The sequence below is a fragment of the Silene latifolia genome, chromosome 9, assembly GCF_048544455.1.
Source record: "Silene latifolia isolate original U9 population chromosome 9, ASM4854445v1, whole genome shotgun sequence".
Taxonomy (NCBI): Eukaryota; Viridiplantae; Streptophyta; class Magnoliopsida; order Caryophyllales; family Caryophyllaceae; genus Silene; species Silene latifolia.
The window spans coordinates 35767540-35788029 of record NC_133534.1 but is presented as its reverse complement, the minus strand read 5'-3'; the positions used below and the strand labels follow the sequence as shown (position 1 = coordinate 35788029).

The 20490-nt window shown below is 39.3% G+C and overlaps 3 protein-coding genes and 2 non-coding genes across 8 annotated transcripts; 2 read left to right on the top strand and 3 right to left on the bottom strand.

Annotated features, from left to right (window-relative positions):
- Positions 1-1013: 1013 nt before the first annotated feature.
- LOC141599574 (expansin-like A2) lies at positions 1014-4551 on the bottom strand. Its single transcript, XM_074419640.1, has 5 exons — positions 4295-4551; positions 3328-3437; positions 2753-2937; positions 1552-1684; positions 1014-1470 (listed from the first exon to the last, which is right to left on the bottom strand). Exons 1-5 carry the CDS (start codon positions 4413-4415, stop codon positions 1225-1227), a joined length of 795 nt encoding a protein of 264 aa, XP_074275741.1. The 5' UTR covers positions 4416-4551; the 3' UTR covers positions 1014-1224.
- On the top strand, positions 3807-3895 carry TRNAY-GUA (transfer RNA tyrosine (anticodon GUA)). Its single transcript is given in 2 exon segments — positions 3807-3843; positions 3860-3895. It is a non-coding gene; the product is annotated as a tRNA-Tyr (tRNA).
- On the top strand, positions 3981-4052 carry TRNAH-GUG (transfer RNA histidin (anticodon GUG)). Its single transcript has one exon. It is a non-coding gene; the product is annotated as a tRNA-His (tRNA).
- A 1013-nt stretch (positions 4552-5564) lies between the features above and the next one.
- LOC141599573 (alanine--tRNA ligase, chloroplastic/mitochondrial) lies at positions 5565-15225 on the bottom strand. Of its 4 annotated transcripts, none has more exons than XM_074419637.1 (13): positions 15006-15225; positions 13931-14056; positions 13615-13826; positions 13362-13540; positions 12939-13017; positions 11815-11949; positions 11550-11699; positions 11106-11216; positions 10102-11019; positions 8449-8721; positions 7100-7309; positions 6419-6576; positions 5565-6061 (listed from the first exon to the last, which is right to left on the bottom strand). In XM_074419637.1, exons 1-13 carry the CDS (start codon positions 15079-15081, stop codon positions 5725-5727), a joined length of 2964 nt encoding a protein of 987 aa, XP_074275738.1. In that variant the 5' UTR covers positions 15082-15225; the 3' UTR covers positions 5565-5724. The 4 variants fall into 4 exon arrangements, with proteins under 4 accessions (XP_074275738.1, XP_074275739.1, XP_074275737.1 ...); XM_074419638.1 differs by having other exon boundaries at positions 13615-13833; positions 15006-15214; XM_074419636.1 differs by having other exon boundaries at positions 13931-14089; positions 15006-15178.
- Positions 15226-15371: 146 nt separating this feature from the next.
- LOC141600859 (uncharacterized) lies at positions 15372-18771 on the bottom strand. Its single transcript, XM_074421115.1, has 4 exons — positions 17638-18771; positions 17121-17420; positions 16563-16799; positions 15372-15953 (listed from the first exon to the last, which is right to left on the bottom strand). The coding sequence occupies exons 1-4, from the start codon at positions 18769-18771 to the stop codon at positions 15372-15374; spliced, it is 2253 nt and encodes a 750-aa protein (XP_074277216.1).
- Positions 18772-20490: the final 1719 nt, after the last annotated feature.

The following is a 20490-nucleotide window of genomic DNA, read 5'->3' as shown; positions in this document are numbered from 1 at the left end:
GAAACTCAGTTCATTAAGATGAGTAAAGAGTTGTTCGATCTTTTGGCCACCTGTGATCGTCACTTCAAGAATGTTGTGGATGTTGAAGTCGATTCCCGTATTCAACCGTTCGTTCGCCATCAACACACTTATCATACCCGATGTTATTTTTACTTTGTTGTTTTAGTTTATCGTATTAGTAAAATAAGTGCATTTGACCAAATGAGTCAAATGTCATCTGTATAAAAACTCTTTATTTACGGCTGCCCAAAAAAAAAGGACAATATAGTCCCTCCATTCAACTCCACTTTACAACTTTCTATATTGGGCACTATTCACAAGCGGACATTCAACTTCAATTTTCTCTCGTTACATAAGTGAAAATATATTCATGTGGGATCTTATTTGATTCGTCTTTAAGAGTACATTAAAAATATTTAACTTTTATAATTTTTGCAAATACGCAGCTAATGATATTTATCGTGTAAAAACTGTGTTGGCAAACGTGATAAAAGAAAGTTGTAAAGTGGAGTTGAATGGAGGATCAAAGTGCCGGTCAAAAATTGTGTTCTTTGAAGGGGTTTTATAAGGAGCCAAATTTGGTTAAATTTGAGCAAAGTATATAAGTAACGCTGAGTACCCGCACAAAGTTGCGCAAATTACGGCAGTAAGCCAGTAATTAGAGCAACTCCAATGGACAACTACAATATGATGTAGCTTGATTTGTCAAATCGATTTTTCAAGCTACGTTGCTTTTCAACTACGTACCGCTCCAATGACGGACTACAACATCTTGTAGCTTGCATGGGTCCACATTCTTATTTTCATCCAATAAAATAATTTAGTTTTTTTCTTTAAAAACCAAGCCATGTAGCTTGACAAAGCTACATGCTTGCAAGCTACTCTTGAATTTTCCTACTTCAATGGTAAGCTACATGCTTATAATTTTGTAAATATTGCAAGCAAGTCCCCAAACATGAACCATTGGAGATGCTCTTAGCCTCGGGGATGAAACTTTTGGATACACAGGCGTGTTGACAAGCATAAATCTAGCAACATTATGAAGCAGAGAAAAGAGCACCAACAAGTAACAGGCATACAAAGTCGGATACTCAGATTACAAGCTACATAAGCGACACAATCTCACACACTGAGCGCATTTTACAGGTACCATTCAAATTCGAGAAACAGAAGTACTTAAGAGTTAAGACTAAAGACAGTTAAGACTCAAACACATCTATCTAATCAGGGTTTAAACCCCTTGCAAGCTTTGCATTTCTCGATGGCAACATTGTCGATCTGAACAGTAGTGTTGTATACAACTCCTGGCTTCCATTTAGCGGGAAGGACTTGGTTGGTATAAAAGTACTGTGCATCAAAGCCTGAGTAGACTATAAATCTCAACTGAAGTGATCCTTTTGGTGCCGCACTCGTGTCCCATACTGCTCCATAGTTATGCTTCATGGAAACCCAGTTGCTTGGAATGTCAACCTTATTACAAAATACGAATACATAAATAAACTTGTAATTTATTATTAAGCATGAAAGGAAACTATTTGAGAGTAGACGTACCCCGGCTAGTTCAGCTCCAACAATTTTAGTTTGGCCACCTTGGTATAGAACCTTGATTGCGATGTAATTAGGAGGTTTGCTGAACTCTTCCACCCTAATCGCTAAGTTTTGACCTTTGTAAACACAAGGCACCCTGTCGCACATTAAACCGTCTTGTGTTATTGATTTACATTTGCCACTTTTGATTAGTATATATTCAAATTTAAAATTAGCAAAATGATTGTAATGTTGATCAATAATTACTAAGGTGAAAAGCCAGCCTTTTGATTCCACTTTAACCTATACAATACGATTAAAGAAGCTGGATATAATACCCAGGGGGGACTAAAGCATTCTATGAAGAATCCCAGTAAAGTTTTCACTAGCCATCATGCTGTTTTTTTTTTTCTTTTCTAGTTTTAATTCATTTATATTTGTATATTTTGATCATCACATATTCTCGTTTACAACCGTTGTAACTGAGAATAATTTACAACGAAAGTGTAAAACCATCCAAACCAACACTATTTTGGGGGGGTTATCCTGTACAACGGTTATAAGGAAGGCTAATTGATATAACTCATAACTCATACTTCCTCCCATCCAAATCAAAGATTACATTTGACTTTTGGCACTATTTATGATTGTTGAGAATCTTTGATATTATTTCTAATGTATGAGAGAAAACATAGTCATGTGAGATCTTGTTTAATTCATCGTCATGAATGCTATAAGAATATCAAGTTTTTATAATTTTTAATAACGTGTAACTAAAGATATTCACGTTGCAAAACACGCTTCGGCAAGCGTAATAAAGTGTAACTAAAAATCTTGTACACTTTATTCATGAAGTGGCACCTAGAAGGTCTTCTCTGTTATCAGTTACTCCTTTCATCCCAATCATTCGTTACGATTGATTAAAATACCCCTCGAAAAGATTAAAAAAAGGTAAAACAAATGATTGAGACGGATGGAGTATAATTTAAGTTACTGAGAAACAACCGAAAACACCTTAGACACTCACGGGATCCTCTTTTTAGGCAGTGAGTATATACTATGGCCAAATGATAAAGATGTGCATTGTGAATTTTTCTATCAAATATCTATCTATATTCTGGGTTATTAAAGTTTGAAAACAAAGCTAATATGAATTAAAGTGACACATGTTAAAACAAAGATTTATAGTACAAAATATGGGGAGCAAAGTAAGTTGATAAATTACCTCTTATACTCGACATCGACAATCCCAAGGCCTAATAAGGTTTTGTCTTTGCCAGGCAAAGCCATAGCTCTGAAAGCTCTACTGCTCAACACAAAGTCTGTGAAGTTGGTCTTAGCATTGTGATAATCAGTCACCACAATGTTTGTCCCTGCTTTGCTGCACACTGCTCTATTTTCGCATCTTATCTGCTCAAATTAACAAAACCATCTTATCTGTTAATCAAACCTGTGTCTAATTTTAAACTATATTACCAGAGATTTCGTTTTAATACTACTCCGTATTGTTCAAGACTCAACGCACTTAATAAGATTTTCATGTATTTTTAGCGTATTTTACGAAATAGAGTTACTCATGCTTTGTTTTTCAGAAACCGAATCATCCTTGTATATTTGAAGAAACGTGGAAGTATAAGCTTATTTTCCGTTCCTTATAAAAAGGAAGTTTACAAGGAAACATGTACAGAAAGAACAAGATGTAGACGAGTAATGTAGACAAAAACAGAGTTACAGTGTTTAGGGAAACAATAATTTACAAGTGTACAAAGGAGTTGAGAAAAAAAAAGGGAGTGTTGAAACCTGATAACAAGCGCCACAACCTTGAGCATTACTGTAAATGTTTTGACGAGCAGCAGCAAGATGACCACCGTACATGTTCAAAGCAAAAGAACCATACCCACATGCTCCAGCTTCATTTTTTAAACAACTCTTTATCACTTAATTACCCTCTTAATATTATGCCAAATTTCGAACTATTTTACAAAAAATAGTACGGCCCACTTTGATTTTTGTTTGGCTCATTAGTATACATTTGATTAAAATACTTTTCCCAAAGGAAAAAAAAAAAAAAAAAAAAAAAAAAAAAAAAAAGCGCACAATGGATACAAACCGTCTGCTCATTTCTTTACCTATTTCATTTTAGGATGAAAATTTGTGCAAGTCATTAAACTGTGGCCGTTGAGACCTGGGCTCGAATCCCAGCAGCCAGACTTTTTTTTTATCTTCTTGAAGTAGCATATGTTTGAATATTAAATATTGATGAAGTAGAAAGAGCACATCCGACCTTAGCTCAGTTGGTAGAGCGGAAGACTGTAGTGGGTAATTCACAGACATCTTTAGGTCGCTGGTTCGAATCCGGCAGGTCGGATTTTTTGTCATGTGTGTCTTGTTTAGTTCATTCATATTGTTTACGCATAATTAACTTATATTTAGTACTGTACTTTATTAACAAAGTGGCTGTAGTTTAGTGGTAAGAATTCCACGTTGTGGCCGTGGAGACCTGGGCTCGAATCCCAGCAGCCACACAATTATTTTAAATTTTTAGCTAGTGTTTTTTTTAAAAAAATTTAGTGAACTTCATTATGTTATTAATCCGTCAGCAACCTCAGTGTGATGCTAATTCGTTTCTAACTTTAGTGTGTTCCAAATGCTCGGACTACCACGAAAGATCACACTATTATTAAGTAGGCGGTATATTAATTATACCTCAACCATCAACTTAAACTTTTGATTGAAACAGGACAACATAAAAAAAACAAAAACTTACAAGAAAGACCAGAGGAGGTAGCAAAGAAAGCAGCTTTGGAAGTGTCACATTGTTCACACAACTGAGCTGCTGCATAGGATGAAACTAGAAGAAAGCTGAAGTAAACAACAAAAACACCCATTTTTGTTTAAGTGAGGGGAGGAGTTGGATGAGTATGAAGTATGAAGTGATGATGTGAAGAGATAGGCATGCTTGCTATGCTATATAGAGGGGAAACAAATAAAATAAGTTTGAGAATGTGGAGTACAGGTGAGCACATGGGAGACTGGGAGACAAAGGTACTAATACTTGTCTATTTTTTTGGATTTATTTATTGTTTTTACTAAATGTGATGCACTTTCTTTAATGTCTAAAAGGACCTTTTTTTTAACTTTGCCCAAATGTTTTGAAACCTCTTTCAAAAATCAAAATTGAGGGTCTTTTTTAAAATACTCCATTATTTAGTACTCTACTTGATGAGGTTACCTATTACTAGTAGACTTGTCAAACGGGATCAATTGAATGATTCGTGTCTAGTTAATGTGAGTCGTGTTATTTCAGGTATGTAAAAATTCGAGTTAGATTGGGTTAGATTAAGTCATTTCGAGTATGTTATGTAGAGATAATCAGATAATGGTTAGTATGTGACAATAGATATTCGGGTCTGGTTGAATAGAACCGGATCAATTTGGATTTTGAGTCAAATCCAAATTATTTTTCGGGTACGGGTTGAGAATGCTCAAGTTATTCAGACCACGGGTTAGTTTTGTCAAGTTTACAATTATTTCTGAAAACAAGTTAAATTGTTAAATACTTGTATTCGCCTAAAAAATTCTATAAATATTATCATCTTCCCTCCTTCATCCTCTATAGCATTGTTACAACTTCATTCACTAAGAGAATTCACTATAAATGCCCATTATCGGTTCACTATAGATATACGATTTGACTACACAAACCACCGTGATCTTCATCTTATATGTGACCCCAAAGTGTTAAAACTCGAAATATGTCACAACAGTTTGATGTCATTGTCTAGTGACACTTTCCTTATAATTGTCACAACAAACGGCAAAGCCTAACCCGTATTTCACAACATATATACAGATTTCGATCTAAATTACATTATCAAATCACGGCTTGATTTCAAGCGTTTCGTTATAAATCTCACTCGTGTAATCTCAACTGCATTAACCTTCTACGTATAATCACTATGAAATTTCGCAACTTATATATTTGAAAAAAAAAAAAAAACGAAAAGAAATAAAACCATACAAGGCTGCTTAGGTCATTTGAACCAAACATACTTCTATATGCAATTGAGACTTGCCTATTTGCAATTGCTATACAACTATAAAGTTTGAATAAATAAAGTTTTAGTTTTTACATCTATCTTCTTCTATATCAATCTAATTAAAATTGTGTATAAACATTTCAAAAATTGCGCTATACTAGCTTGCTTTCTCGGTGAGAAGTGAGACAATGTCATCTCGCGCTTTGTCAAGAGCAGCTATTAAGTTTTCAGGCTTCCTTCCACCAGCTTGCGCAAAATTAGGCCTGCCACCCCCGCCACCACCACATAACTTGGCAATAGGCCCAATAAACTTCCCTGCTTGTATCCCCCACCCGACCACTCCTGGTGTAAATGCAGCTACTAAACTGACCTTTCCTTCCCCTGGAGACGATCCAAGAATCACTGCTGCTGGATCTTGTAGATGGTTCACTAGAAACTCAGCTGCACTCTTGAGGGACTCCGCGTCAATATCTTCCATGGACTCGACTATTACCCTGGTTTTATAATAATGGTAAGATTATAAGGTTATACACCTGTATCTAGATGTGGTAATATTAATAATATAGGGCCACTTTCATTTCTAAGTAAATGGCCTTATTACAATCTTATCATGAGACCCTTATAGAGAATACAAAGGCAAAAGGTTGGGGTATGATATGACTGTTTTAAGGTGAATTACCATGACAACAGAATGCACTCACATCTTCTGAACGACTTACCCTAAAGACAGCGCTATTCAAAACAGACGATAAAATTCTCCTCACAATTCACAAAGCCAAGGAGACAACCTCTTAAATGATACGGAGTATCAAACAAGAATAGGTACATGATCAATCAAGGAAATAAGTTACCTTGTCTTCTCTGAGGTTCCTACAAGAAAAGCTTTATCTACAATAGTCGATGCTTTATAAACAGCGGCTTTAGCTCGTGCAGCTGAGACTTCATTTCTTGCCTGTCGCAACTCCTCTAACAAGGTCTCTACCCTGGATGGGACCTCTTCTGCTTTAACCTTCAAGATAAAAAGGTTAACATAAATGACTACAATATCAGAGAAAGGAAGGTGACCCGACCTTACCACTTTGACACTTGGCCTAAAAGACCCAAAAAGGAACGCCCCTATGACAAAAGTAGAGGAAGAGACGGTGTCTGAATCACTTAGTACAATATTAATGATTCTAAGTCTTGTTTCTCAAAGATCTCTCAGTTCAAATTTATAACTACGTTTTGCCTTGAAGACGTGTCCCCTGCACTTGTATCCTCATTTTAGGGGGACACCATTTTTCAGAATGTAACTATGTAAGTCCTGCCCAGACCAACAATTGATATGTACTCCTGTTCAACAGTCAACATCCATACCCCACCCGGTTCGCCGAGTCCACTAACATAGCTAGGGTTACAAACTTACAACTACGAGGACAAATATAATATGAAGAGAAGCATATGCAAGTATTCCAACAGTCCAACACATGCAAGTATTCCAACACAGTAGTGGAAGAAAAGTATAAGTTGCAGGGAAGATATTTGAAACATACTTTTAGAGTGGAACATAAATTCTTCATATAATTGTCACGGGCAGTGACATATTCTATGAAAGCGTCACCAGCCACAGCTTCAATACGTCGGACGCCAGATGCCACAGCCTGCTCAGAAATGATTTTGAAACCACGTATTTCGGATGTATTGCTCACATGAGTCCCACCACAAAGTTCCATTGATACACCAGGAACTTCTACAACACGAACCTAAGCACAAAAAATGGACAAGCAATTTAGCAACACCATGAGTTAATTCTCTTCTGAAAAGTTCTTATAGTTCAAGTAATATCCGTATAGAAGAGTTGCAAAGAAAGGGAAGAGGGGATCCCACTCTAGACAGGATTAGGAAGTTGTAGACAAACTAATTTAAAGGAAAAATGAGATTTTTTTGGCAAATTGGTGTTTATTAGCAAAATAATTAGGGAGTTGGGTTGGTTTGAAACTATTTTGACTTATGGTGTCCACGTCATCAGTTTCATTTTTTTTCCAATTTTTAGGCAAAGCCGCTAAGTTTCTTAGCGGCTTTGTCTCTTTGTCATTTTTTAGATAATAAATGTCATAAGCTTATGAAAAATAGAGAAATAGGGAAGCCGCTAACTTTCTTAGCGGCTTTGGTGGTTATTCATTTCTAGAATAGGCTGTCATCAGTGTTAGAAGGTGACGGTTTTTGAAGAAAAAAATGAATAGTAAAGCCGCTAGGTTTCTTAGCGGCTTTACTATTCACTATTTTTTTTTTTTTGAAAAAAAAAAAAAAATAGTAAGCGGCTTACCATAAAAACTGGTAAAAAAATAAAAACTGATGACGTGGACACCATAAGTCAAAATAGTTTCAAACCAACCCCTCCCTAATTATTTTGCTAATAAACACCAATTTGCCAAAAAATTCGAAAAATGAACTCTTTCATTATACTCTTTTATTTGAGAGTGAGCTAGGAACAAGATTATTGGGTTGGAGATAAACTTCAAAGAGCACATGGATTGGTGTAGTACATTACATCATGTCACCATAGTGGCCAGTGCGTCATGAAGATCAACATTCGTTCCCTAGTATACATAAGTTTCACCATTTTTTATGGCTTTTGGGTCAACAGGGCTTTAATGGCTCGAGTGTTATGACAGTACAAGAAACTGAGTATGTCTCTTCTTCCTTCAATGGGTTCACATTTATGATGAAAACCACTGAAAGTATCCAAAACCAGCCACTCTCTCTTACAGATAATTATGTCTAGTCCCACTAAACTTCACGGCCACGATTTAGAAATGCTCAACAAACCAGGTTAACATGTAAAGATTATGATATTAAGTTTCGCTTTCAGTCACTTGGAATGCAAAAGAAAATCCCAAACCTGTTCACTATATTTTTCTCCAAACATAGCAATAGCTCCGGCTTTTTTAGCATCATCCAGCGCCATCACGTTGGTTTGAAGAAGGGTAGCATCCCCAATCCATCCATTTATAAGCCCTTCAATTTCAAGAATTTCACTTTCTGAAAGGGAGCGGTGGAAGTTGAAGTCAAATCTGAGACGGTCAAAGGCCACCAGTGACCCAGCTTGTGAAGTTTCCTCCCCTACAACTTTCTTTAATGCAGCTTGGAGAAGATGGGTAGCAGTATGATGAACCTGGAAAGATGTCAACACAGCAAGTGAGATAAAGAATAGCTAGTACCAGTTGTAAGGTATTCTTATAAATCAAAGCACACTCTGTTACTTGTACCTGGAATGTCAAACTAAGGAAGATGCACAACTATGCCTTTGGTGTAAAGGAGCCAAATGGCAATTCTGATGCTGACGGATTACTTAATAAAGCACATTCTGTTACTTGCACTAGGAATGTCGAACTAAGTGAAGAAAGATGCTCAATTATGTTTTTGTTGGAACTTGGAAGTAAAGCCAAATGTGTACAAATTTCTCATGACTTTGCTAGCTAAGTTGGTGAACATCGCCGACGGTGCAACCTAGTCGAAACACTATTTCTTTTGGATTAATTCCACTTAGTGCCCAGAGGTTTGGATTATTCCGGATTGGTGCCTTGAGGTTTGGGATATTTCCCAATTTTATGATCTAAGATTTGGAAAATATTTTCACTTTGGTGACCTAAGGTCATAAATAACCAAGTTATATCTTAATTCATGATGTCTTTCGACATAATAAAGTGCAAAAGAGATATGAAACTACACATTTAGTGGAATTTTCACATATTTTTGCAAAACAATACCATATTATTCTCAAAATATATGTTTCAGTGATTCCCTCAAAAATATATGTTTTAATGATGAAATTGTAACAATGTTGTAATTTAGATCAGCAAAGTGGAAAATAGTTCAAACCTTAAGGCATCAAAGAGGAATAATCCAAACCTTTCGGGCATCAAGGTGGAAATGTTTCCCTTTTTTGTTGTAAAGGACGCCACAAGTATCGACTTCAGATCATGAGTACCATCACCTAGGTAGCACCAAAACGGACACGGACACGGACACGACACGGACACGTGACACGGCATCCCATGAAATTTAGGACACGGGACATGTTATTTAAATTTAATAAAATATATATTTTTTAGTTATAAACGTTCGATTTTATTTTTGTAAAAGTATTTGATATTAAATTTAAATAAGTGAAGGTAAAACTTGGCCTTGATTAGAACTCGTTTTCATTTCCCAGCCAAATCCATATTCTAATCAATCTCTTTTGGCGGCTCATTAGTCATTTCTCGTCTAAAGAACATCATTCACCCAAAATGATGTCCAAATACCAAGGACACGCGTAGGACACGTGCCCAAATACCATGGACACGCGTCGGACACGTGCCCATATAAAAGTAGAAAGTTAGACACGGTTTTATAGGTGTCGGACACGTTTAGGCGTGTGTCCGACGAGTGTCGGTGTCCAACACGGTGTCGGACACGGGACGGCTGATTAAGAGAAGTATCCGTGCTACCTAGACCATCACTCACTGATTTTACAAGCTAAGAAAATGTTACACTTGTAGAAACAATGTACCTTCGCTCTCTGCCTGAGTTTTGGATCGACCGCTGCCTCCACTTGTTGACCAACCTCTAGTGCTCCTTCTGTCAGAATTCCCTTGTGAACAAATATATTACCCGAAACTTTTTGGACATCTTTCACCTCAACCACACCACTTGATTGATTCTCACCACCATTGACATACAAAATCCCGTTATCTCCTATTTGACCACCTGATTCAGCATAAAAGGGGGTTCTATCCAGCAAAACTTCTACTTCATTTCCTTCAGTAACCTGTATCACAGAGCTCCCATTGACCAAAAGGCCCTCCACCACTGCCCTAGTAGAAAGGCTATCATAGCCAAGAAATTCTGTATCACGTATTGTTTCAGTAAGATCTACACCATTTCCAACTGCCAGTTTAACAGTATTGTGAGCAGCCTGGGACTGTTGCCTTTGATTCTCCATCTCAACATCAAACCCTATCATATCTACCTGAATACCACGTTCTTCGGCTACTTCTACAGTTATCTCAACAGGAAATCCAAAGGTATCATATAATAGGAATGCATCTTTTCCAGATAAACAAGGAGTAGATTCTTTTGTGAGGCCCCTTGACAATGCATCTTCTAACATCTGGTCAAGCAACTTTTCACCCCTCTCCAATGTCTGTACAAATCGTAGTTCTTCTCTTTTTAATTCCTCAATGATACGAACTTCCCTACCTTTTACATCTTGATCTATTTCAGTGCTCAATTCTATCACTTTCTGAGCAATAGCAGGCAAGAATGCCCCTTCAAGGTTTCCTATACCGTCACCTTTTATACCGAGCAACCTGCCAGTGCGAACAGCCCTTCTAATTAGTCGGCGTACTACATAGCCTCTCCCAATGTTTGAAGGGTTGACACCATCTGATATAAGATAGACAACGGCACGCATATGATCCCCAATAATCTGAAATACAACAAGATCTTATATAAATAACTGGCTGAGCAGGACAAATGTATGAAGTATAAAACTATAAGTCATAGACCATTTACTTTAAGTTTTGTCTTAGTAGAATCATCGGCAGTAGAGTAGGAAACATTTGCTAGTTCTGAAGCCTTCTCTATTATTGGATAGATTAGATCAGTTTCATAGTTATTTGGAACCTGCAAGCGAAGGAGGGATCAATCACAAACAGAGCACACTAATGAATATCACCTTAATTTTGCACAAATACCTGTTTAGGATCATAGTAAAAGCACGTGTTATTTACCCATAATTCCGAAAATGTAATCACTAAAAAGTTCTTCTACATGGGTCTTTGGGCAAATTACATTCAAATTCAAAATACTTAGTGTAAAACCGCCTTACCAAGTTACCAAATTTTGTTTTTGAAATTTTAAACCTTAAGAGACAACACTATTCGTTTCCTGTAGAGAGCTAGCTACTAATGAACAAGATCCAAGCATCCACAAGAGACAAACGGAATAGGTCTGTACCTTCTGAAGGATGCGAGCCATTCGCTCAAGGCCAAGACCCGTATCTATATTCTTTTGTTTTAGTGGCTCAAGAGATCCGTCTTCTGTTCTGTTATACTGCATAAACACCAAGTTGTAGAATTCGATAAACCTAGTATCATCTCCTAAGTCCTGCAATATGCCACATGCAACAAATGTTGGTTGTCAGAAATCACAGTCAATCTCCTAAGTAATAATATCAAATGTAACACGGAGAGGATCCAAAAGTACTTAAGTTATTACATACAACGTCGGAACAACCTCTCTCTGGATGGAAATCATAATAAAGTTCAGAACATGGCCCACAAGGACCAGTCGCTCCACTTGACCAAAAGTTGTCTTCTTCACCCATTTTCTTTATGTGATCTACAGGAACACCAACCTGAGCAACAACCATATGTCATCATTCATCAACCACAGTAATCAGATATCTTCCATCAATACATGGTTATGTAAAATATACTGTATCTGTTTACAAATAAAGTTCCTACTTTCCTTTTCGAAATGTCCACATTTAAAGTTCCTATTTGGTATCTCTCCTGATATTAAATATTTACTCAACTTTCATTTTCCTCCACAAGCTTACTTGATTTCTTAATACTTGTGCGGGCACAAGTTGGAAATCTATTAGTGGATGGAGGGAGTAATAAATATCAAACATAGCTAAAAAAATGTTGGCATCATGAAATGAAGCTGTCAATTCTTTAAAAATAGGTAGCATCATAGTAGAGTCAAGAAAGAATCCACAGCACAGTACTCAGGATATAAGCATCAATATGGTACAAATTGACATTAGCTGCATAACAACAATAGAAGCAGTGACTGACCACGCAATCGGTAAATAAAGTTAAGAGTTTAAATAATTCCTAAGCCAAGTAATCCAATAAGAACAAGGAAAGACACGGCATTGGCGAGACCAAAATGAACAAGCAGAAAACATGCTTGGGGATCTAGCCTATGAGGCCGTGTTACCAAAAGGTTATGGTAAGTTCATGGGTCGTCCCGTCCATTGAACCCGGCCCATCCCGCCCGCTAAAAAAGCGGGTACGGAGTATGGACAGGGCATTTTAAGAAAATACAAAGGCCCGGCCCACTAACCCATCCCGAACCCACTAACCCGCTTGTCCGTGGGCCGAAAATTAAACGTGAGCCCGGCCCATGTCCGGCCCAAACCCGCATTTGAACACCTCTATAAGACCTAAAAGATGTGAACATCACAATTAAAAAAGTTTCAAGATAGCAGAATGGGGTTTCTGAATGTTTAAAGTCGAATCATCTTAGTATCTAAATTCTAACCCTATATTGTAAAGCCGCGGGTGAGATAGCACTAGACAAATTTTAGTGCGAACATATTTTTGTAAGCCAGCTCACCTGATCACGCCATATAGCAAAAGTTTCATCATCATCTTCATACACACTAACCCACAACTTGTCTGCTGGCAGCCCGAATCTACAAGACAATACACCATGTAGTTCTTAAATCTCAAATCCCAAGAATCGGATAAACATAAATACACTTATAAAGAACTTCTAATGAGTTTCGCAGAGCCACTAGGATAATCACAGTTCGTGGGAATTTGGAATTTCATCAAACAAACCCCTAGATAACCCACTTTACACAATGAGAAGTCCGAAGTGCGAACAAACTAAAATATCCACAATGAGAATGCATAACTAACTGTTGACGGTGATATCTGTCTTCACTGGAAAACTACCAACATTTTTTTTGCCTCCATAAAAACAATCATCTTGTACATAATCGGATATGTAAACTAGTGGATGATTTCAACTTACTCTTTAGTTGAGAGCTCCCAAGCCCAAATTATGGCCTCTTTCTTAAAGTAATCACCAAAGCTAAAGTTTCCAAGCATTTCAAAGAACGTATGATGACGTGATGTTCGCCCGACATTTTCTACATCATTTGTACGTATACACCTTTGAGCTGTGGTGGCAGAAGGCACTTGTCTAGGAATCTGGCATTACAATAATACGACTCAAAACCAGGTATAAATCAAAGTCATAGAGGATGTAGTGAAACTCTAATCACCTGTCCCAAGAATATGGGCTTAAACTGTAGCATTCCCGCAATTGTTAGAAGAACAGTAGGATCATCCGGCACAAGAGAGGCACTTGGGAGCACCTTATGACCACGTGAGGCAAAAAAGTTGAGAAATCTCTGTCGTATAGAATTACCACTTATGGAAAGATCAATAGGCTTGTCTTCCTCCAATAATTCTTTAACCAAAGGCTGTGTAGATGCTGCAAACTGATGCATTGAGTTTAATACTCTCATACATGGAAGCTCAAGCAAACTTGCACACATATAGACCAGAAGACAAGGAAAAACAATCAAACAAAGTAACCTGATATCCTTCTAGTAAGAACCCGCCTTGACTGTGACCGCCTGACAGTAAACTGCCCTCCAGAAAAGCCACTAGGACAAACTAATGTCATCGTCCGTAATATAAAACTTGCATTATCTCCATAACCTACGTCATTGTATAATCCGATTACAAAACGGGCTGCATTAACATAAACAAAGACCACTACTATATCAACTATGAAGGTGTCAAGAAACAATATTGAGAACGCCAGTAAATCCATGACAGTCGCTAATCATATAAAGTTATGGACTTCAATAATAAACTGCCTAACGACAACCATAAGATTCGGTCATAAGACGGTTTTATACTATAATATTGTAAAACTGCATGCTAATTGCCCAAATGACAACATAAACTTACAACTTTTTGTATAAACTTCACCAAAATCAGTTAACTATTGGGATGATGTTTTTTTTCTCTTTTCTTTTTTTTTTTCATGACAGGGCCCACCGCCGCTACCTTAGGTGCGCACTGGATAAACCCCGGTATACGTAATAGACTGCAATCCACGTATACCAGTTAAACCACCCGAACTAACAGTCTCGAAATTATTGGGATGATGTTGATGTTATGAATTCTATCAAATTTCAATACAATTTCACACAAATGAAAGAACAACAAAATACCATAATTAGGTATTGTTATGCAAAATTAAAGGGTACAGACAGTTACAATTACAAAACCAATAAATTCAGTTAATCCACAAATTCTCATTATAGACGGACACTATCCGTCTATACATATAGACGGATACCATTTCCCCTTATAAAATATCCGTTTGCCATAAAGTGGGAAGCACATGGGGGGTGCCCCACCTTGTCCCCCTACCCATTTTATTAGAGGTCTTTACCCGTATGTTCGCCCCACCCGTCTATACCAAGACCTATTGCAGTTAATCATACTGCAATTCCTACAGTAATGAAAACCCAGAAAAATGGCAGTAAGATAAACAGAAAAAGCACAATCTTTCATGAAACAACAAAGAATTACTCCATAAATTTAAATTTAAAAGATTGAGGAAAGACAGTGTAAGAGAGGAGATTAAAAGTAATACCATTGGAAAGAGGAGAAAATCTGGGTTTAGTGGCAGAGAATAAGGTAGCAGTAGTAAGTAGGCCATGAGTGGCCATAATTCAAGAGGCTAAGTTTTTTTTTGTATACAATCTTATTCCCAGATAAATGGGAGTTTTAAGTTGAGAAAACGGAGGGAGAGTGACTGAGTGAGCAAGGAAGAGCAACACAGGATTCAGATCAAGTGTCTTTGGTTATGGGATAATCCACATGTGCATTTTTTTTTTTTTTTTTTTTTTTGAATTTTGGGACCCATTATCTACAATTTTGCACTCTTAAAAAGTTAAAACATAATTATTTTTTTTTTTTTTTTTGAAATAAAACTTCAAAATGGATTATATTATATAACTTAAATCATCGCAACAATGTTCGCAATACACATGGGAAACGAGTCCCGGTCAAACGAAGCACTCCCACCCGTAGGACATAGATAAGCGAGCTCATGAGCAACTCGATTAAACTTCCGACTAACAAAAGACCAAGCAACACAACTAAACTCCCTACAAGACTCGACAATATCATCAACTATCATATGAACATCACTTCGTCCTTCACTTCTATTTGTCAGCTCATCCACTACCACCTTGCAATCACTCTCCATAATAATCGCGGAATGACCGAAAGATTTCGCCTTTTGAATGCCAATGAAGATCACCTCCGCCTCTGCAACTTGTGGTTCCATCTCTTCTCGACGTCGCTCAGCCCATCCCCACAACACTTCTCCCTTCTCATCCCGACAAATCAAACCCAAACCCGTCCCATAACCCTCCTTAACACCTGCATCCACATTAATTTTCACTACCCCCTCCCTCGGTTTCAGCCAACGTTCCCCTGCCTCCTCTATGCCTTCACCATTCCCTCTCCCTTTCCGCCTATTCTCATCATCCCCCTCGACATACCGTCCTTCACCTCCCGCACCAGCTCCCACGCCCTTTTAAGCATCGGCTCCACCCGCACCTGGGCATTGTCGAAGACCACCTTATTTCGCATCTCCCAAGCAGCCCACATCCCTATCATGAACATCTCCCTTTCGCCCTCATCATAATCTCGCTACACATCCTCCACCCACTCCCTCACCCGCTCATAACCCATCTCCGACTTCACTTCTAGCTCCAGCCCCTCCCAAAGCCCTCCCACCCACCCACAACCCCTTGCAAAATGGAGACAAGTCTCCATTTCGCAGCAAAAAATCGGCCAAGAAACCTCCATGGTCTGAATTCTTGAAGTGAGATTCCGTCGAGTAGGTAAAGCATTATTGCAAAATTGACAAAAGAAGAGTTTAATGTGGGGGAGGACCTTGGCACTCCAAATACGATTCCAGAGCCGCCATTGATCATACCTCTCATTCGAACTCCCTTCCTCCTCAGATCCCATAATCACCTTATATGTCGATCTTAATCACCTTATATGCCGATCTAACTGAATAAATTCCGTTTTTCTCCCATTCCTATTCCCAGCACCATACATCATTCATTTTATATGACGGGATCCGAATATTTAATATCCGTTCCTGTTCGAAAGGAAGAAAAAGAGCCCTTACCTTCTCGACATTCCAGCCGCAACCATCATCGCGCAAAAGGTCAGCTACTTTCAAGTCTTCACACGCATCACCTCTCGGAGAAATGATCATCCGGGATTGAGTTTTCGGTACCCATGGATCGACCCACACAGTCGTATCATGCCCGTCTCCAATCTTTCTACGCAGTCTAAATCTTAACACATCTCTTGTTTCCCAAATTCTTCTCCCAGTGTAACTCGGGTTAACCCCCAAGCCAGCCTGCAAGAAGTGATTATTACGGAAGTATTTTGCTTTAATGACCCGTACCATCAGGCTCTTAGTATCCGTCATCAGTCTCTATGCTTGTTTACCAAGTAGAGCCTTGTTAAAACCGTGAAAGTCCCTAAAACCTAACCCCCCATTCTTCTTCGGCCTACATAACTTCTCCCATGCCATCCACGAGATCTTCCGCTTCCCATTATCCGAGCCCCACCAAAATCGCGACACCAAGGATCGGAGTTCGTCACAAAAATTAGACGGGAGTTTAAAGACACTCATTGCGTACGTAGGGATTGATTGGGCCACAGCCTTTATCAATACCTCCCTACCTGCTTTCGACAAGAGCATCCTCTTCCATCCTTGTAATTTAACGGACAACTTTTCACGCACCACCTTCGAAACTACATTCCTCGAATGACCCACCACAGTCGGTAAACCAAGATATCTATTCTGCTCCATCACGGCCCTCACACCCAGCCAAGCCGCCACCTGATTCCTCCTAGCCCCTCTCATACCCCGACTAAAAGAAACCGTAGTTTTGTTAAAATTGACCATCTGCCCGGACGCCTCCTCATAAGTTTTAAGTATCTCTTTCACTTTTATTGATTCCGCCTCATTGGCCTTCGCGAATATTAAACAATCGTCAACAAAAAGAAGATGGGTAACAATTGGGGCCGCGTTCGCCACTCTCGCACCATGGATAAGAGTTATTCACCGCCGCTTTCCTAATTAACCCCGACAGGACCTCCGCACAAAGGATAAACAAATATGGCGAAAGTTGATCCCCTTGGCGTAGGCCCCTACTTAGTCTGAATTCCTGGGATGGGTGCCCATTTACCATAACGGCAAAAGAGACACTAGATACACACTCCATCACCCTCCCCACCCAACCCGCATCAAAACCCATTCTCCGCAGCACCCGCTCCAAAAAGGTCCATTCAACCCGATCATATGCTTTGGACATGTCCAACTTCAATGCCATATGTCCCACTCCACCTCGCGAATTCTTCATATGACGGAAAACTTCGATATTATCTATAATCAGTGGTCCCGGTGTGAAAGCCGACTGATTTTCAGACACAATATCCCCTAAAATTCGCTTCAATCTACTCGCGAGTACCTTCGATACGAACTTGTATATAATGTTGCATAAACTTATCGGCCTGAAATCAACCATTTTATCGGGAGCTTTCTTCTTCGAAATCAAAACAATGTAAGTTATGTTAGTACCCATAGGAAACGAAGCACCTCTCAAAATACCCAGCACCGTCTTTACCACTAGTTTGCCAACGATGTGCCAGTAGGTTTGGAAAAATAAACCATTCATCCCTTCAGGCCCAGGAGCCTTCAATGGATGCCTTTGGTTCAAGGCATGAACCACTTCCTCTTCACTATAATCCTCCCGTAAATTCTCATTCATATCCGCCGTAACTCGCCCATCCACGACATCAAGTAACCCCTCAAACTCACATGGTCTCCCTGACGTGAACAACTCTTTGAAATACTCTTTAGCTATGGCGCTGACCTTCTTTGTACCCTCGTGAACCCTGCCTTCGTCATCAATCAATTTGGCTATATGATTCTTTTTTTTCCTTTGCCCCGCTTTTCTGTGAAAATATTTTGTATTACGATCACCTTCCTTTAGCCACAAAGCCCTCGACCTTTGTCGCCAGAAAACTTCCTCCTGCCTTAGCAATTTCGTAATATCGTTAACTAATTTCCTTCTTTCCTGAACAACTTGCAGAGATCGATCACCCTCGTTAAAACGCATCAACTTTTTCCTCTTCAAATGAATATCACGTAGAATTTTTCCGATACTAACTCTTTTCCATTCTTGCAGCTCTTTAGCAAAATTCATCAAATTATCAAACATCCCTTCCTCACCTTTATCCCAGGCCCGTCTTATACCTTCCTCGCAGCCATCCTCCCCGACCCATACTTGTTCAAACCTAAAGAGTTTTCGCCTATCCATCACTTGGTCCGTGCACCTATCCAAAATTAATTTGATTGGGGTATGCTCCGACCATTCTCGAACCAAATGCATCAACCTCGCTCAAGGGAAGAGATCAAACCACGCTTCATTGCCCATAGCACGACCAATTCTCGACTGCCTATTATCACTCTTAGCTTACTCATTGTCATAAGTGAACTCATACCCCTCAAACTCTACATCATGTTACCCACAATCGTCCACAGCCTCACGGAAATTGTTCATTTGCCACTGAGGACGGGATCCACCTTTCATCTCATTAGCGAACAGAATCTCATTAAAATCTCTGATATAAACCCATGGACCCACATTCTCCGCATCAAGGGTCTGAAGCAGCTCTTATGATAAATGTCTATCCCCTACTGCTGGCCATCCATAGAAGCCCGTAAGTCTCCACACGGCCTCAATATCCGACACCTCCAGATCAATATGATGCACTGAGGCCAACCGCACTGTACAACTAACCTCCGGCCTCCACATAAACGATAAGCCTCCAGACCTACCTACACTGTCCACCTCTACTCCTATATAATCAGTAAAGCAACAGCTAATTTTTCGAAACTCACAACTACTCAACTTCGTTTCACAAAGAAAAAACATATCTGGACTCTCTCTCCGAACAAGGCAACGTAAATCGCCTACTACATCTGGATTGCCCAATCCTCTGCAGTTAGGGCACGAAATTTTCATGATGCCCGGCGGGGTTGAGTCATCTCAACCTCCGCCTCTGGTATTGTAGCACCCCTACTTTGTTTATGTTTTTTTACCGCCACTTCCTTCACCACCTGCGTTTCCTCTCTTCCTTTTTTTAGAGAGATAAGGTCCCTGCTAACTTAGCTTCCCGTCATTTCTCTCCCCCATAAACCTTCTCCACTTACGCCCCCTTCATCCTTCCCTGAACCACCCACATTAGCCATCTCTGCATCACCTATCTTTGCCCCCACAATTTCCACCCAACCCTCTCGCATTCTGCCCTCACTCCCATCACCCTCTCCCCTACTCTCAGCTCTGTCCAGCCCCTCTCCATCCACCCTCGCATTCCCAGACACCACATCCTATCCGGGCTCCAACGAATCCCTGTTTACCTTCTCAGTAACACCCATAATCCCGCCCCCTGGTATATCATAGAATTTATCCGTTTTACCTAACATATCAAAACTGCTTCTAGGTTTAATAGTCACCCGTTGGAGCTTCGAAATCATTTGAGATACGGCCTCCTCCTCTATAGCATTATACTCTGCATCAAAAATTCCTCCAAGGGGCTTTACCTTATCCCCCTTTAAACTCACCACCGTTTTTAACATTGTCCACGGGGACGCCCTAAGAGACTCATTAAACTGTAACTCACCCTCTTCATAAGGGCCATCATCACAATCCTTCTCACCATGTCCTAATATTCCACACCCGTAGCAATATGTAGGTAAACGCTCGTATTTAACGCCAAATTTTTTAACTTTACCTAATTTAAGTCCGATAGAGACCTCTGCCTTCAATGGGATCCTTACATCATGCATAAATCTTAAACGAGTAGCCCTCTCCATCTCCGGGTGCGGAACCTCATCCACGCTAAGACCTCAGTCGCCTTACGTTATCCTTCTTGGTTCTGCCACGGAGCGGTAAATCATACACACGAGCCCATAAAGGGACAAACGACAATGGGATGTCTGTCATCTTCCTTTCGAGATTAGGCTCGCTAAAACA

Excerpts from the sequence above, each read along its gene's own strand:
- LOC141600859 (XM_074421115.1), bottom strand. The coding sequence starts at position 18,771 with ATGGATAGGCGAAAACTCTTTAGGTTTGAACAAGTATGGGTCGGGGAG. Across the intron at positions 16,800-17,120 it reads TGTCGAAAGCAGGTAGGGAG|GCTGGCTTGGGGGTTAACCC; the intron begins GTATTGATAAAG and ends CACTTCTTGCAG. Across the intron at positions 15,954-16,562 it reads GCGGCTGGAATGTCGAGAAG|GGCGTGGGAGCTGGTGCGGG; the intron begins GTAAGGGCTCTT and ends GATGCTTAAAAG.
- LOC141599573 (XM_074419636.1), bottom strand. The coding sequence starts at position 15,081 with ATGGCCACTCATGGCCTACTTACTACTGCTACCTTATTCTCTGCCACT. Across the intron at positions 14,090-15,005 it reads ATTTTCTCCTCTTTCCAATG|CCCGTTTTGTAATCGGATTA; the intron begins GTATTACTTTTA and ends ATGTTAATGCAG. Across the intron at positions 6,062-6,418 it reads GGAACCTCAGAGAAGACAAG|GGTAATAGTCGAGTCCATGG; the intron begins GTAACTTATTTC and ends TTATAAAACCAG.
- LOC141599574 (XM_074419640.1), bottom strand. The coding sequence starts at position 4,415 with ATGGGTGTTTTTGTTGTTTACTTCAGCTTTCTTCTAGTTTCATCCTAT. Across the intron at positions 3,438-4,294 it reads TACCTCCTCTGGTCTTTCTT|CTGGAGCATGTGGGTATGGT; the intron begins GTAAGTTTTTGT and ends TAAAAAATGAAG. Across the intron at positions 1,471-1,551 it reads TTGGAGCTGAACTAGCCGGG|GTTGACATTCCAAGCAACTG; the intron begins GTACGTCTACTC and ends TTTTGTAATAAG.